Here is a 16879-nt window from a genome sequence, read left to right on the forward strand (position 1 = left end):
CCACTTACATTGAAAATCTTAATTCATCTGCAGCCTTCTCCCTCAAAACTAAATGCACCACTTATTAAGCATCTTACTTAAAGCAAAGAGAACGATCAGAAATACATAATTTATTGATTGATTTGTCGTATATATATATATACATATACGTGTCATTATGCAATCAAATTGGCTTGATTATCCTTAATCAGTGTATTACTTTAAAACTGTCAGTTTAAAAAACAGACAGAAGAAGCAGCACGGTAGCAAAGCAGCGTACTGCTGGGAACTGGGACAGCAACAAAACGTATTTAAGACAGCTGAAAAATTCCGTAACAGCAATATTTGGAATATTTTCTCCTCCTCACCTTCACCTCAGAAGGCCCTCTGTGACGGAAGGAACTGAAGCCGTTCTAACCCCGCTATGCTCTCTTCAAAGCCACTAGACCTTAAAAGAAACAATTATTTTACCTTGCTGAGCACACAAGTTGCGGTTCTCCCGTGGCCTCCACCTGTCATGGTATTTCATAGCATAGATAATGGCTTCAGTTAGCCGTCTCCTTGTCAGCTAAACACACTCCTATATTTATATATTACCCATCCCCTCCTAAGTAAATGAAGATCCCCGTTCTACGTTGTGTACGTTCTGTCAAATATGAAAAGTAAACCGCCTTATTCAGGAGGACTATATATATTGACTCAGCTACATCTTCATCACAGCCAGTAATGTTGGGTACAGTCCGGCGTGTTCTCTGCAAAGGCAACTGGATAAATTTCATTTCTCTTGAAGTTTGCTTCTGGCGGGAGTAAAAAAAAAAGTGAAGGATTTCCCCCGTTCATCACTATGTAATAGAAGTCAACAGGGTGTGAGCGTTCCTTTTGGCTGTGCTTTACCCAGCGTGTCGCTGTGTGGCTCTGCTTCCCCAGACCGAACTCCAAGCACAAGACGGATGGACAAAAGGCCTCCGGCGCCTCGCTGTCGCCCGGCAACAACGCTCCCGCCTCCTGGCACAACGGGGACCACACCCAGCGGAGCCGCAACGGCAAGGCCGGCAGACTCAACCATGGCGAGGGCGAGAAAGGTCACGATGTATGTAATCTCCTCTATTTTGCTTCCACAACCCCCCCCCCCCCCCTCCTCCTCCCTCCTCCCTGCACACCCTCCCAATCCGACGGTTTCTGCCACAGTCTCTACAGATGAGTTTTACCTCGCTCCCTTTAAGTTGGTTGACATGAATTCTCTCCATGCTTGATACCGGAAGATTTTCTTTCATTCTGTTATCAGCTGTTCCTAGGTTGTAGGCAAGTTCATATTCTCACTATGATTCTTTTGGACGTGTAAAAGAGTGAAAACTTGCCGCTCCTGCTGCTTTATTTCTGGTTGTCTTTGACTTCTCTGCCACCTTGTTTTTCCTTTTGTTTTTGTCTTGTTGTTTGCCGGTAACAGAGGGAGGGAGCAAAGAAAAGAGAGGTTCTAAGGTTTCTGTGCAACGCAACAATTGCATATCACACCTTGGATGGAAATATGAGCCAAACATGTTTCCCAGTGAAAGAGCAAAACGATGTGTTGTTTCTTCGAAGCAGGGGCCTGCTAAGGCATGATACAAAAAATGTGAGCTAGGGACAAGTATGGTTACTTCAGACATTGTGTCTACTGGGAATGATAACCTCTAAGTTTGACTGCAGATAAGGTCATAATCAGACATTGTTACAAGAGTCCCAATTACACGTCTGAGGGCCCTTCACTGTGATAACAATCTGCGATTTCTCCTGGAAAGGACAAATCCAATTACCAATGAAAACACATGATTAGAGCATGCAAACAGAGATTATTGCAAGCTAGATTTCTCCATTTTCAGCTGCGTGGTGGGCCATATTTAAGATTTCAAATTAAAATAAAACCAGGAAAATATACTACGTTTAGTCTGATAACGCTTTTAATGGATATTAGACAGTGAAAAGAAAAAAATCTATACTGTATAGTTTCTGTATTTTGACAGATTTCAACAGGAAATGAGTATTACACTAGTTCAAATTAAATTCAACAGGGCAAAGGATATGGTTAAATTCCGAAAACAATTATTAAAAACATTTTTTTTTCCTGCTGAAATCCAAACACACCTCCCTTTAAGATATTGCATCTACAGGTTAACAGTCAAGTGTCTGTTTTTTCCAAAATCACATTTGATCGGCTATATTTATGTCACCGCCAAGTTCTTGATGAATATTTTACCCGATTTTAAAATGAATGTTGTGTTTCCCATTTTGCTGTGTTGTTAAAATCACAGCACAAAAAACCAAATGCAGTGGTGTATTGCTTTTCGGTGTAGTCCAGCAGAGAGCAGCATAGACCTGCCAGCACTGATCAGAGCACAGTGCTTCTTATTTGAAATTAAATGTTTATTGTCTTTAACTGTGTTTGATCAGATTTGTTTATTTAGGCATTTTAAATCTCTAATCTCTTAAATCACTATGTTGTTTCATTTATTTAAAACCCCAACACAAGAGGGACCTTCTAAAACAAACGTCCAGATATAATAGGCTCCAGAAATGTTATAAACCATTTTTATTCCCCTCTGCTCCTAGATTTAAATTTCTTCAGCTCTGATAATAAGCCTCTCTATTCGTCTCTCTTTACCTAGAAGACACTGATTTATAAATCTCTTCCTGCTACTATGGAAATAACCTCACTACTCTATTCTGTAAACGGATCATCAGAGCTGCAGCAGGATGATCGTCGATTATGTTGGAGTAAAACCACAGAAACTTACACTCGAGATTGATTGTAAAATATTTCTCTGTTGAACAAGCATCTACACGGGCTGCAACTCAGAAAAAAGGATGTCTTCTACTTTCTACTCCAGCTTGCATGTATCTATGAGGTCTTATCTGGTATCTTTCTTTCTCTCTTTCTCTCTCTCTCTTTTCATCTTTTTTCATTCATTACTGTTTCTTTTTTTTCCTTATCAAAAGTATTAAGTGGTATTTACCCATGAATAAATGCCCAAATCTTTCTGTCTCGTTTATATAAAAAGCACTCAAATGCTTTGGAACCGGATCAAGTAGGTTAACTGGGTATGTGTCATAGTTTCTTCTTGTCAATACAGTTGTCTTTCTTCTCAAGCACATGCTCTGCTCAGTGATAGATCCTCTTCTCCTGCAGGCGTCCAACAGCTCCCGCCAAGCCGCCAGGAGTTAAACACATGCTCCTCTCTACTGTTTTACTCCACCACGTCGACGTGCATGTTGCCCCTGTAGGTGGCAGTGTCTCTTATGTCGTTGGCGTTTGTTTCTACTCCATCGGCTCGGGCCAGTGGAGAATGGCAAGGGAGGTCTGTTTGATCATGTACGCTGGAGCCTTTCAGTTGGGATGTGGTGAGAGGGGAGCATTTAATTGGCTCGCCCGTTTCATTAACAACATCACTGTAGCACAAGGCTCACCTTTTTGTTAATTTCCACCAAAAGCTAAAAAACTTCTTTTATAGTAATCCCCCAAACTGAAACCTCTGCACGGGGATGGTTACGTGTGACAGATCCTGGATCCCACTGGAGTTTGACTTTACTGCAGCAGTTGTGTGGTTTAGCAAATGTAATGTCCAGCAGCTCTGGTTGTGTATATATTTCATCTCAGTTTGTGTTCGTGAAGTTGTCCTCTAGCCTCGTTTTGGAACCGTCTCATTCGCGACGCGGGGACACTCCCGGACGCTTCCCACAGAGAGGATTCGGTACACCTGTGCACTGCTTTTTATCGGAGGCGGAGAAGTAAAACGTGAAAATGTGTTTGCTAAAACGAACGAGTTACTCCTCAAAGCCTTCGTTGTTATAATACTGAAAATATTTTCATGAAAGCAGAAATCTGTGCAGCTTGTACGAATTTGCTTTAAAGGTTGAAAGGGCTCCTTTCTGCTTCATTTCACCAACAGGGGCAAATAAAACACCTCAAGTTCCGGTCAATTTTAGATAAAGTTGACATTGGAGCCTTGACAGACTTCTGCGACCTGCGAGGATCATGTGACTAAAAGAGACAACAGACTAGCTTTCAGACCTAGTTGCTAACTAGTCCGTAAAAAAGTAGCAAAACTCCCTAATACTATTAAATCTTTCATGACTATTCATGGAAACATAACCTCTAGAGACTGCTAGATAGGTTCCTCATTCCCTGATTTGTCCTAGTTTTGGAACAAGCCGATTCATCACACTGTATCTGCGTTCAGTGCAGTGACGGCCATTTTGTTAGCTTCCTCTTAGACCCTTGGTCATCACAAGGCACCCGGGTGTTCCAAACACAGCAAAAGAAGTGTGCCCTTATTATGTCGGTCTGACTTCAAGCAACACTGCTCACTACGTCTGCCTTCTATTGTAACATATTTTCTTTTTAAATGCAAACGCACAAAACATTGTTGTCGACCCCCACGCAGTACTAGTACAGAGCAGTAAACAAGCTACCAAATCAACCCGCTAGGGTAGAGCTAACCCCCCCTGTCACGTGACTCTCTGCTTGCAGGTCGGGGTGGTCTGTTGGGAGTCTCCGGTCCTTAGTGCCACTGAAATAATCAAAGAGAAGAGAAGCTGCACAAAGAGGAGATTGGTCCTTAATCTGAAGTGCTTTCTGATGTTGTTTGAATGTTTTGAGGACTATTTGGCCGGTTTGGTAAATGCATGCGCTTAACTTCCCCAAAGTCTGATACAGAGCAGCGCACAGCTGGGAAGCATCCTGGACTGTCTCCTACTTGGTGAACGAGCCTGTCCTAGACCGGGCCAGTCGTCCTCTTGCTTGTCATTGATGGATCTCTTCAAACACTTGAAACACACCTCTATGGACCACTTGAAAAATGACTAGGACAAGGCACACATGTGCTAACGCCCCCCCACAATCTTAAGAGTAGAGGAAGACCCGGGCCAAAATGTGACTGGGGTCCTTTTCAAATGTGCTGGCTCTCTAGTTGTCCATTTTAGCGGTGACCGCCCCTCTGACACTCTTTTACCCTTCCTCCTCCTCCTCCTCTTCTTCCTCCCCAACATGTTCATCTGCCATGTGTCTCAGGTCTCCGGCCTTTTTCTTCCCACGTATCTCACATCTGCCAGCTCTGCATGTCTCCCCCCTCCTCCCTCTCCCTTCCGCACATAGCTCTACTGTACTCGACCTGGATGTCCACTAATATGACAATTAAGTCGATCCGCTAACCTCTATCCCAACTCTCCTACCCCTCCCACCCCTGATTTGATACAAATATGGCTGCATTTGTACAAGCGAAAAAGACAAAGCACATCATGTAGTTTATAGATTTCATCCTTTGTTTTGAATTTTAGTTTGATTTAAATTCCATCTGGATTTTTTTGGGTTTTGTCCTCCCCCTCCCCTCCTTCTATTTTCTTTGTACTTTTTGGTTTGTTTATTTCTCCTTCTCTGTGGACAAAATATGTAGCTTTGATACTAAAAGAGGTCATTGTCTTTTTCCCATTTCGCTGCGGAGAACATTCCTTTCTCCCTTTTTTCTTTTTTTCTTTCTTTCCTATTTTTTGTTGATATTGCATACGTGTCACTGATTGAAATGGAAGGTAGGTAACGCTTTGCCTACGCACGTGATCTTTATGCAGATGAGAATGTGACAAGCACCCTAGCCTGAGTGACGTCAATGTTTCTCTCTCTCTCTCTCTCTCTCTCTCTCTCTCTCTCTCTCTCTCTCTTTCTGTTATTTACCAAATCTCTATCCAAATTGATTTCACTTCATCAATTATGATTGGATTACGTAAAGCTCTGGTTTTTCTCTTTCCTCCTTAACTTCATTCTGAAGTCCAGTATCCCGCTCTATCTTCCAGGTCCATTTCTATCTCCAGTTTTGTTTTCTTTCTGTTTTGGTAGAATGCATTCCTGTTTGTCCAGCATCTCTCTGTTGTTGGTGAATTAGTACATGCGTCTTATGATTTCCACCATATTGATTTTCACGACTGTTTCTAACAACTGTCATGAGCACTAGTGGTTGTGTGTCTTCTTATTATACCGCTTAGTCGTCCTCTCTGTAGTGGGAATGGCTCTTCTTTCTGCTGCGACCAGTCGGTGCTTCTGTTGTACCGTAGCTTACGAAGCAGCTCAGACTGCACATTGTAATGCATGCGAAAGAGACGGCTGTGTTTGGTTTCCAACAAGATGCCTGTTGGAGATTTACTCTCTTTGTATGAGCTTCTTACCATGAGCAGTGTATAACTGTGCATCACAAGTCTAAGCCCCCGATTCCCACTCGTCCAATTTCTATTTTTGATACAGGTTGAGGATATGTTTTAACTCACCCTCTAATACAATACAGATTTTTCCTTTTTATGAACCAATCCGCCAAAAAGACATAAATTGGCATTGGTTTGACGTGTCTGTAAACTCTCAGACTTCACTATTGGTACTATTAGCAAAATTAGTTAACACTGAAGGTGTATCATTTGAAAAAGTGTGCACAAATAGGCAGCATTGTTATTAGCTGAGAGTCTACACTTAATCAAGGGGCTGAGTGGGTCTAAACAAAGCGGTCCTTTGAGCTAAATGCTGACCTCAGCATGCTAACATGCCGATAATAAGCAAGTATATTTCTGACTACGTCAGCTTTGTAAGCATCCTAAATTTAGCTAATTCGCTATAAACACAAAATACAGGTGAGGCTGAAGAGAAATTCTTTAGGTTTGTAGGTATTTGGTCAGCAATTTCAGAGGGTTTCATCCTCTGGGGAACATGAATGTTGGTATTAAATTACATTGCAAATCATCCAATAGCTTTGAGACATTTCAGTCTGGACCAAGAGTGACCAGGCGACCGACGGACACTTCTATAAAGTCAAACTAGCTATTCTGTCTAAGGCACTATAGTAAAACATCTGGCCAGTCGTTTTTTAGTCACTCTAAACCAAGTCAATAGTGCATCTGTCAGAAACGTATACACATTACTCTAATGAGTTTTTGCAGGACAAGGGAAGTCTTTTAGCAGTAAAATAAACCACAGAGCCGATGCCCATGCTAATCAATAAGTAAACTCAGAATATTGCTTGCCTCATCCTGTTAGATTGGTGTTTGAGCCATTTTGTGACTCTAAAAGTAGCTTTTCACTTAAAGGATTCAATCACATTGTTTATGTTTTAACAGTTAGATGCAATTTTACGGAGATTTTACTTTCTGGGGTTTATACATTATTATCTCACCCAAAATGAGATAAAATGTGGTTGAACCCAAGCCAACATCAGCACAAGGCTCACTGTTGTTATATGTAGCAACAACTCGCTTGAACCATAACAGTTATAAAAGTTGTCTCTTGTGGAAACTGTAGGTGCCTTGTCTTAGTGAGGCTGTGAGCACAAACACTGATTGTACCCAGTAGAAGCGGAGGCAGTTAATGTAGCAGGTAAACGTGTCGCGAGTTAAAATAACACCCGTGGTAGATACTACACGGAGAGAAAAATGGTGAAGATATGAATATATATAAATAAATATCTCAAACTCTCGCCACCCAGTTGCTCTCTGATGTTTAGGAAGGTGGCTGGGCCCAGAGGATCTACTATGTGTGAGGGATTTCCTGCACATTGTGGATTTCCTCTTTGCTTTTGAGTTCTTTTCCATTGATGTCCATGCATTGTCTCATCAGTCACTGGCAGGGAAGGGTTTTGTGTCTTTTTCTCTTGCATTTTGTGAATCTAATGATGCACTTATGTTGCCCCACTTTTCCCTTTTCTTCATACCTTACCTACTAAAGGAGGGAATACCACTTTATTGGTAAGTGGATGTTAACCAGAAGGGAGTTAAACAAGAGTAACCATTGAAAAAAACTAAGAAAATGGGTCGCTGTTCACGTCTCAGAAATTGTCTACAGGAAAAAAAAATCCAGAAAGAGAAAATTTGAGTAGCAGACGATTGTTTTTCTGATCCGATTGATTCAATAATTGTGATCTTTATTTTGTTCCTTCCATTTCTGTGATGTTCAGTCAAGTTGTCTTCTTTTTCTGTTTCGTTTTATTTTTTTTTACCATAACTACATTTTTTTTTAATACAAAAAAACTGAAGAAGTCCTCTTTTTCTACACTACAAAATCTATAACTTTGTACCTTCTGCCTTTGCTCTTTAACTTATTTGGTTCACAGTTCTTTGTTTTTTCCCCTCTCTTCCTCCTCCTCTTAGTTTCTTTGTTTGTTTTTGCGATTATGATTTCTTTAACTCATTATGGTTTTGCATGCCAAGTATTGCATGCGCTGCACCATAGAGGACTATCTATAACCATATGGAGAAAACCTAGATCTTTTTTCTTTTAGATGTTTATCTTCTTTTGGCAAGTACACCATAGCGCTCAATCACCAAACTGGGAACACTCTAATGCTCTTTTTGTCCTTTTTCTTTTTTGTTTTCTGTCTTCTTCTTTTCTTTTTTTTTGTTTCTTTGTTGGTCATAATTATTTTCTACAGAAGCTCCGTCTGCTGACCTCTAGCTCTGCAAGCATCCAGTCCACTCTGCTGGGAGAGCACAAGCTCCACAGCGCCCCCAGCAGGAGCCAAACGGCAGGAGAGGCTGGGAGTGTGGCTGGCAGGAACACCGCCGGTGAGAACCCCGTAACCAAGGCGACAGGGAGGAGAGGGAGCCAGAGAGGCCACAATAAGACCTCCCGCTCCCCAGCTCACAGCAGCGACTCGGCCCACTTCCAGCACAACCACGGCCACAGAGGGAGGACCTCTCGTCGTCAGAGAAAGTAAGTCTGTCTCTCGCTGCACTACTGCCCATCCTTCCACGTTATCTGTGCCGCTGAGAGACAAGTCTTTGACGTCTGCCCACTACCCCAGGACAAAAGGGGGTCACTCTTCCAAACGGCACCATCGCTCCAGTCGGGGTCAGGCCCACCACCGGAGCCCGTCTGCGTCTCCGGGACGCCACCCGCACGCGTCGGGCAGGAAGAAAGAGGAGTCCCGGGGGAAACCCAACCTCCGGCAGCGCAGCAGCTCCTGGAGCAGCGGCCACTCGTCGTCCCGCTCCGCCTCCAGAGACAGAGGGCCCAGCAAGGCAGATCTTCACAACAGACAGAACAACTCCAGGTGAAGCTTCCTTTCTCCCTCTCACTGTTTGTAATGTGCTTTGTTGCCGCTGTTCTGAAGGCATTGTGTGTGTGTGTGTGTGTGTGTGTGTGCGGCGCAGAGAGAGGGAAAGCCCGAACCACTCCGACACCGACAGCCGAGCTCGCCGCCGCTCACGCAGCTACTCACCGATCCGCAAAAGGAGAAGGGATTCGCCCAGCTTCATGGAGGCTCGCAGGATCACCAGGTAACTGAGCCAGGCTAGCGTCATAAACTTCCTCCCGGTGTGTTGTCAAGATTTCTCTATCCGCTCATACATTTGATTCCCTCCCCACAACGCGTCTGCACTTTTTCACTTTTAGACCATTATAAGTCTGGAAATGAGAGCATTTTAACGCAGACGTTTTTGCCAGAGGTAAGTTGCTCTCTTGTAGTGCTTTGAGTGCAGCCATGCTGGAGTAAACTGTCCACTTCTACAGCTGCAAATTACTACAGGGACAAGCCCAAAGAAATGAAATGAGGGGACATTTGCATTTCCACACATGGAACATTTAAAAACCAAATCCAGGTCCATTTGATCGTTTATAGAAAGAAAATACTGCAAGGACAAGCAAATTACATTTATATAGGCTTCCTTTTTAGCAGGGCACTATGAAGACAAATAAAATAGCAATAATGTCGCTGTCATATCATTTCAATAACCCTATAAAACCTTAATGGAGGCCTGTCTTTTATCGCCTTGACTCAGATTGACAGTCAAAATGAACTGATGAAAGGGTTTATTGTTGTCGTTTCTTCACTCTGAAGGCATACAGAGGTAGCTACTATTCTTTCATTTGATATTGTCCCAGATATCCGAGATTTATATTGCCTTGTTGCTCTTGAAATGCATGGTTGGTTGTTATTTATTAGATGAGTTTGTGTCTCATTTCCCCTCCCTGTCCTTCATATAATAGTTTAAGAGACATGGGTGAAATGTGTGTACTTTGTCATCTTTCACTCCGGTCCTTAGGGTCATGCCTGCCAAGACGGACGGGATGCTGTTGAACTGAGCCGCCTCAGGCTAGTTACTCCTGTAACGGTTGCCGTGCAGCGGGATCCTTGTAGTGCGACTCCTGAAGCTGGGCTGAACAGCAAACCATCAGAGCTCCCCATAGTAAACGCGGTCTCCTCATGGCCGTTTTTTTTTGTTGTTCTTATTTTCTCTTTTCTGCTGCTTCTTTCTAATTAACACCAAGAAAGTCCCAGCGGCTCTAAAGCTACAGCCCTCTGCGGTTCTGCACTAATGTTGTAACACGGGGTGATTAAAATGTTATCAAGGTTTATTTTAGAGGATATCTGGACCACGCAGACTGTGGATTCCCAAGGCAGATAGAGAAAACAAAAGCCTAGGCTGGGTTATCTACATGCCGTTGAAATGACAAGGTGAAACACACCTTGTAGCAGCGGGGATACCTTGATAGCATTTATCTCTCCCCGCACTGTTGACACCGCGATTTCACTGGGTGCCAGCCTCCACTGTGAAGATGAGGTGCTTTTGGGAACTAACAGTTAATTACCTTACAGGAAACACTTCCAGGGTGACTATTAACAAGACCATTTGCGCTTCCGCTTAAACTAATGACATGCAAGTGTGCGGGTGTGTGATTAAACAGCTTGGACTTCTAACCCAGCTCTCTTTCAGATCCTGCTCTAATCGTTAATCCCCCCGTTCTTCTGTAACCTAACACAGATTTTCACTCAACCTACCAAATCTTAATTCATCACGTGCTTAACACCAGTGTCAGGCAAAGGCCATGGCCATGCCAAACTGGTGACGCTTCATCCTCTCCCCTCTCTCCAGTGCTCGGAAGCGGCCGATACCGTACTACCGGCCCAGTCCCTCGTCGTCCAGCTACGACAGCAGCCCGTCGCAGTCCAGCCGCAGCCGCAGCTACAGCAGCTACAGCCGCAGCCGGAGCCACAGCAGAAGCCGGAGCCGGAGCTGGAGCCGCAGCCGCAGCCGCAGCCGGAGCCGAAGCTGGAGCCGGAGCAAGAGTCGCTCCCGCAGCCACCACAGCTACTATAGCCGCAGCAGCTACGACAGCCCCGGGTTCTGAGCGCGACACGCGGAGGAGTCCTGATATGTTTCACTATGCTCTGGTTTGGTCGGGATCTTTACCGGGCTCTCCACGAAGCAGCTGCTGTACAGTCCTTGGCCCCACACTCCTTGGTCGGAGACACGTATCCCTCTCCAACACAGGGCCCGGATAGAAGAGGAGAAATAGCACATTACTATGATATTGGCCGTCGCTGTTCACTATCTTCACGTTAACAAGGTATTCAATGAAAATGGCTCACAACGCATTGGAATAATCATTTTCGGTTGAGCCCAATGAACAAATCTCGCTGTATGTTGGCACTTTCTCTTCTTCCATAACGCAACCAAAAATGAATTCATTAAAAAACTATATACTGTCGAAATACATTTATATATATATATCCTAACAAAAGGAGCTGAGTAGAAGATAAAAAGAAGACACAACAACGGCTTGCTGTACATTTCAGTGTACTCATCTCCCCAATGACTTCCATACCATTGAAGCGCAGCGATCAACAGAAGTTAGAACAAAAGAGAAGTTGGGTGATGAAATAGTGAGCAAAAAAAGAACATGTTTTTTTAAGGATTCAAATTGTATAGGTTTGTCTGTATAGACGTACGGTCTCTTAAGTTCCGGCTTTGTAAACTATGCACTGTATATTCCATCTGGTTGGACGAGATTTGTTTAGCATGACGCATCAGGAGACTTGCTGCTTGAAGGAGAGTACCTGGCCCCGTGAAAGGTGCCAGGGTGCATCTGTGCTCCCTGCTGGCCTATACAGTAAGTCTGCCACCTGCATACACAGGTAAACGGGATGGGGGGGATGGGTGTGAGGGAGGGGTCTATTTATTATGTAACTTTATTACTCCTCCCTGTTTAAATTATCATGTTGATTCTGTGTAAGAGTGCGTGTCTGCCTTCTCTGCAATGACCAGTAAGGTAACTATTGACATGTACGGCTGCTCTGTGGTACATAATTTAAGAAAACCGTCTGCAAAAAGTCTAAATGCACACTATTGTGTTGACCACAGTGATTTATGTTTCTACTGTATTCATTTGTTTATTTATTTATATTTAGGTTATTTATGATCTAATTTATTACTATTTATTATTATTATTCATTGTTTTTGCCATGAACAGTAAAGCAATTGGATCATGCCTTGAGGATGAGATTGTGATGCAAATGTACTGTATGCTAGCTATTTTACCCAATAGTCTGTCATTGTTGCGAGACCTCGCTGTCGCCCTCAGATTAGTGAGCAGGGTGAAGATGCACCACTGTGTGATTGAAAATTCTCTGATTGTAGCCAGTGGGAGGGACTCTATGCTCAAAATTACTCCCGCGACCCGCAACTTTTTGCCACGTCATAGTGGCTCTTCCTGTATTGAGGAAGGAAAGATCAGCCAGGAATCAGGGTCCACTATCCTACTCTACTTCATGTCCCCCACGTATTCTGATCCTTTGCATAATGGGCGGTAACATATTTCTGTGCCGTGGTTCAGGAGGAAAATATATTGATGTAACTTAGCAGAGACAACAGCAGGCTCTGTAATGACTCCTCTATCTACAGCTTCGGTGTTGAGGCAAACTAACTGGCGATACAATCAGGGATCACCCTAAGTCTTCCTTTTCCATTTGTCTGGCCTGATTTCATTCACAGTGTTGCATTCCCAGTGTAACCAGACCTAACCCTACTATGATACTCTGCAAACCTATTCATTTATTCCAAGTATAGCATTGCCCCTTTGGCTCTACAAGTAATTTCTTTGTAATGTACAAGTTATTATCCCTGACAATAAACAGAAACAAATGGGGAATTAATTATGCGCTCATGTTGTTCTTTTCTCTTCTCACTTAAAGTGCAGTGATATCATGTGAAGCGTATATTTCCCTCCAGATTGCGCTGTTGAGAACTTTCTCGTACCTCATACTCTTGAATGACAGCATCAGATTTCATGGGCCTAAATGTTCTCCTGCCCTCCCGAAGTGCTGCAACTTGCCCTCAAACTAGTACTGGAGGAGGCTGTATTTTGAGGACTGTGCCCATTAACAATACCGTGATGACATCTGCACGGTGTATCACACGGGTATGTGGTGTTGACAAGTCGATAATACATCTGTTGTGGTATACACTATTGTAACCATATAGGATTGGACACTACTGTAGAAGCTCACTGGCTTACATGGCAGCAGTAGAAAGTGCCACATCAATGTACCACTATTATACTGCCTCAGTGCTGCCTGATTGGTATTTACCCTATTTCAAACCCTTGCAGCCTCACACACTCTCAAATCTCAATCTCCACACTCAAAGACTTTGAGGCACATTTCATAGGGGTTTAGTTCTCTCCCATTGTCTAATTGTTTAGTGCTAGAGGGCTGACTCGCAGGCAGTGGTGAAAGTGAGCCGGTACTGGCCAGTACGGCGCACCGGCAAGAAATTACGACACACGCACAGGACCGTTGCGACAAGGCAAGCAAAACAAGCAATTGCTTGGGGCGCCGAGCTGGCTTGGGACAACGACTAGTTAAGAATAAAAAGCAACGGCAAACTGTGTGAGCGCCCCTTTGATAGTCAAGTGCAATGACGCGGTTATTGGGATCCCCCTCAAAGGGCCCCTCTCATGAGCAAAAAACAAAACCTCGTCGGTCGGCAGTCATCATGAAGCGGAATTATGCTTCACTACTAAATTGACTAAACTAAGCTTAAACCCTTTTTGACCGCCAAGGCTGCATCACTAAAGTAGGACGTGATCGTAAATAATTTAACAGGTTCCGCCGTTATTAGATCTGGACGAGCAAAGCGTTTAGACCCAGAAGAGGCTAAATGTCACGTGTGACGTCACCGACCATTAATTACAGCGCACCCTATTCTTCAAAAATTATGAAAATATTAGTGTGTGTTTAGGGCTTCAATGTTCACACATGCTATAGTTTTGGTGTCATTTGGAAGTTAAAAATCTGCCAGATTAAGCCACACCCCTTGCGAAGTTAATTAGCCCATATCTCATCGAAACAATGAGTTATCAGCACCATTCTAAAATATCAAGGGCACATTGACCCAATAATGATCCACCGACGGTTTCGTGAAAATCAAATTCAGCGTTTAGGAGAAATTGCCAAAAATGTGTTTTTCACTAAATTAAAAATGGCGGAAAATCTAGTTAGGCGCATTTGTATACCATGATGGACTTTTTTGTAGAGCATGTCCAAGAGCACATGTGTGCCAACTTTCAAGTTGATCAGACATCGGGGGCGGAAACTGGCCTAGTGTGGTCTTTTTTTAATTGCTAGAGGGCGCTATAGAGACATTTCTTTATACCCAAACGTGAGACCCAAAAATTATCTAATTTTTTAACAGTCCGGATATCCATGCCAAATTGAACAACATTTTGAATATGATAAAGGCCTCAAAAAGGCCCACGGTTTTTGAGAATAATAATAATAATTCCTTGAAATGCAATAGGTTCCTCTATGACTAGTCGTAGCGAGGACCCTAATGATGGAAAAAATAAATAAAGGAAGGGACATTTAGAAAGAATAAAAAAAACTTAAAAATTGTGATTAATTTTGAGTTAACATGAGCTATAACATAACTGCAATTGATTGTGATTAAATAATTTAATCCTTAGGGATAGTGACAGCAATAATATATATGTAGATACATGCGTTTTTGAATCGCTGGTCTGCACTCTCCCCTGAGACATGTTGTCGTTGGGCCGCCCGACAAGGGGCTCGAGCCACAGAGACAACACAGATCACAAGGTCACTGATTTACAGAGGTGTGGACTCGAGTCATGTGACTTGGACTCGAGTCAGACTCGAGTCATGAATTTGATGACTTGAGACTCGACTCGACAAAACGTACAAAGACTTGCAACTCGACTTGGACTTGAACACCGATGACTCGTGACTTGACTTGGACTCGAGCCTTTTGACTCGAGAAGACTTGCTACTTCCCATGAAAACTGGGGGAAAACATTTTCACACCACCGCGCCGCTCTGTTTATCTGCATCTGTCAAAAAAATGTGCGCCACCTGTAAGCAGAGAGCGCTGCCTGCACGACATCCAATCACTGCAGTCCATTTGACCGTATCAACGAGACAGCTCGTTCATGGTTACAAAAATCGGGATTTTTGAACCCGGATTCAGACTCCGATGGAAATCCTCGCCAACATTATGTCAACGTCCGTTTTAAAGTAGTGTAAGGAGCTGAGTTAAAGTTATTAGGTCTAGGTCTGTGAGGCAGCGCACCATCACCCAGGGTTCCCCGTCCCCGCTATAATAAGATGACTTGAATTGACTCGAAGATAAAATGGTACGACTTGTGACTCGACTTGAGACTTGTTGGCTTTGACTTGTGACTCGACTTGGGACTTGCTTCGTCTTTGACTCGACTTGACTCGGGACTCAAGGGCAATGACTTGAGACTTGCTTGTGACTTGCCTAACAGTGACTTGTTCCCACCTCTGCTGATTTATATACTGTATGTTAACTTTTTGTTGCTCTGAGAGTGCCTGTTATATTGTTCTGATGACATTGCTTCTAAATAAATACTAGAAATAAACTAGTTTTTCATGTATTATTGAATTTTGCTCATAAGAAGATTAAACGCTGTTAATCACAAAAAATCATGTGATAAACCAAGTTAAATTTTTTAATCTTTGCCCAGCCCTAATAACTACACAAAGTGGCTTCTGTTGTATTTTATTGGCTGCCATGATGCTACCCCCTGTCTCCGTGACGACGATGATGCCATAGAACTCTATGACATCAATAGCTTTGTTGTGTTCCAAACACATCAGTAGAATTCGCTCAGTGAGTCTTTACTTGAGTTAGTAGACAGTTTGTCCATCTATCTCAAGAGTATTTTTCAACCAAATGAGTCCTTAACTGACATCAGCCAGCCTTTTTGAAGACACCATCACTCTTTTCAAAGACTACATCAGTTAAGTGACCACCCTTTTTAAAGGCTTCTCGCTTTTTTGAGGGCTTCCAGACTTCCAGACTTGTGCATTCATATATAAATATATATATATATATATATATATATATATTAATCGCCACCTTAATGTGGCATATATATACACTCACCGGCCACTTTATTAGGTACCCCATGCTAGTAACGGGTTGGACCCCCTTTTGCCTTCAGAACTGCCTCAATTCTTCGTGGCATAGATTCAACAAGGTGCTGGAAGCATTCCTCAGGGAGTTTGGTCCATATTGACATGATGGCATCACACAGTTGCCGCAGATTTGTCGGCTGCACATCCATGATGCAAATCTCCCGTTCCACCACATCCCAAAGATGCTCTATTGGATTGAGATCTGGTGATTGTGGAGGCCATTTGAGTACAGCGAACTCATTGTCATGTTCAAGAAACCAGTCTCAGATGATTCCAGCTTTATGACATGGCGCATTATCCTGCTGAAAGTAGCCATCAGAAGTTGGGTACATTGTGGTCATAAAGGGATGGACATGGTCAGCAACAATACTCAGGTAGGCTGTGGCGTTGCAACGATGCTCAATTGGTACCAAGGGGCCCAAAGAGTGCCAAGAAAATATCCCCCATACCATGACACCACCACCACCAGCCTGAACCGTTGATACAAGGCAGGATGGATCCATGCTTTCATGTTGTAGACGCCAAATTCTGACCCTACCATCCGAATGTCGCAGCAGAAATCGAGACTCATCAGACCAGGCAACGTTTTTCCAATCTTCTATTGTCCAATTTCGATGAGCTTGTGCAAATTGTAGCCTCAGTTTCCTGTTCTTAGCTGA

The 16879-nt window shown here is 43.2% G+C and overlaps 1 protein-coding gene across 2 annotated transcripts in view; it reads left to right on the plus strand.

The window, feature by feature from the left end:
• The window catches only part of srrm3 (serine/arginine repetitive matrix 3), a 60964-nt gene extending 48050 nt beyond the window's left edge, over positions 1 to 12914 (plus strand). Inside the window, exons 10-14 of one of the 2 annotated variants that reach the window (XM_037467155.2) lie at positions 907 to 1069; positions 8412 to 8692; positions 8784 to 9032; positions 9133 to 9258; positions 10855 to 12914. In XM_037467155.2, coding sequence (XP_037323052.2) covers positions 907 to 1069; positions 8412 to 8692; positions 8784 to 9032; positions 9133 to 9258; positions 10855 to 11110 — 1075 coding nt within the window. In that variant the 3' untranslated portion in view covers positions 11111 to 12914. The other variant, XM_062558027.1, reaches the window with a different exon arrangement.
• Positions 12915 to 16879: the final 3965 nt, after the last annotated feature.

Source organism: Pungitius pungitius, chromosome 16 (genome assembly GCF_949316345.1).
Source record: "Pungitius pungitius chromosome 16, fPunPun2.1, whole genome shotgun sequence".
Lineage (NCBI taxonomy): Eukaryota > Metazoa > Chordata > Actinopteri > Perciformes > Gasterosteidae > Pungitius > Pungitius pungitius.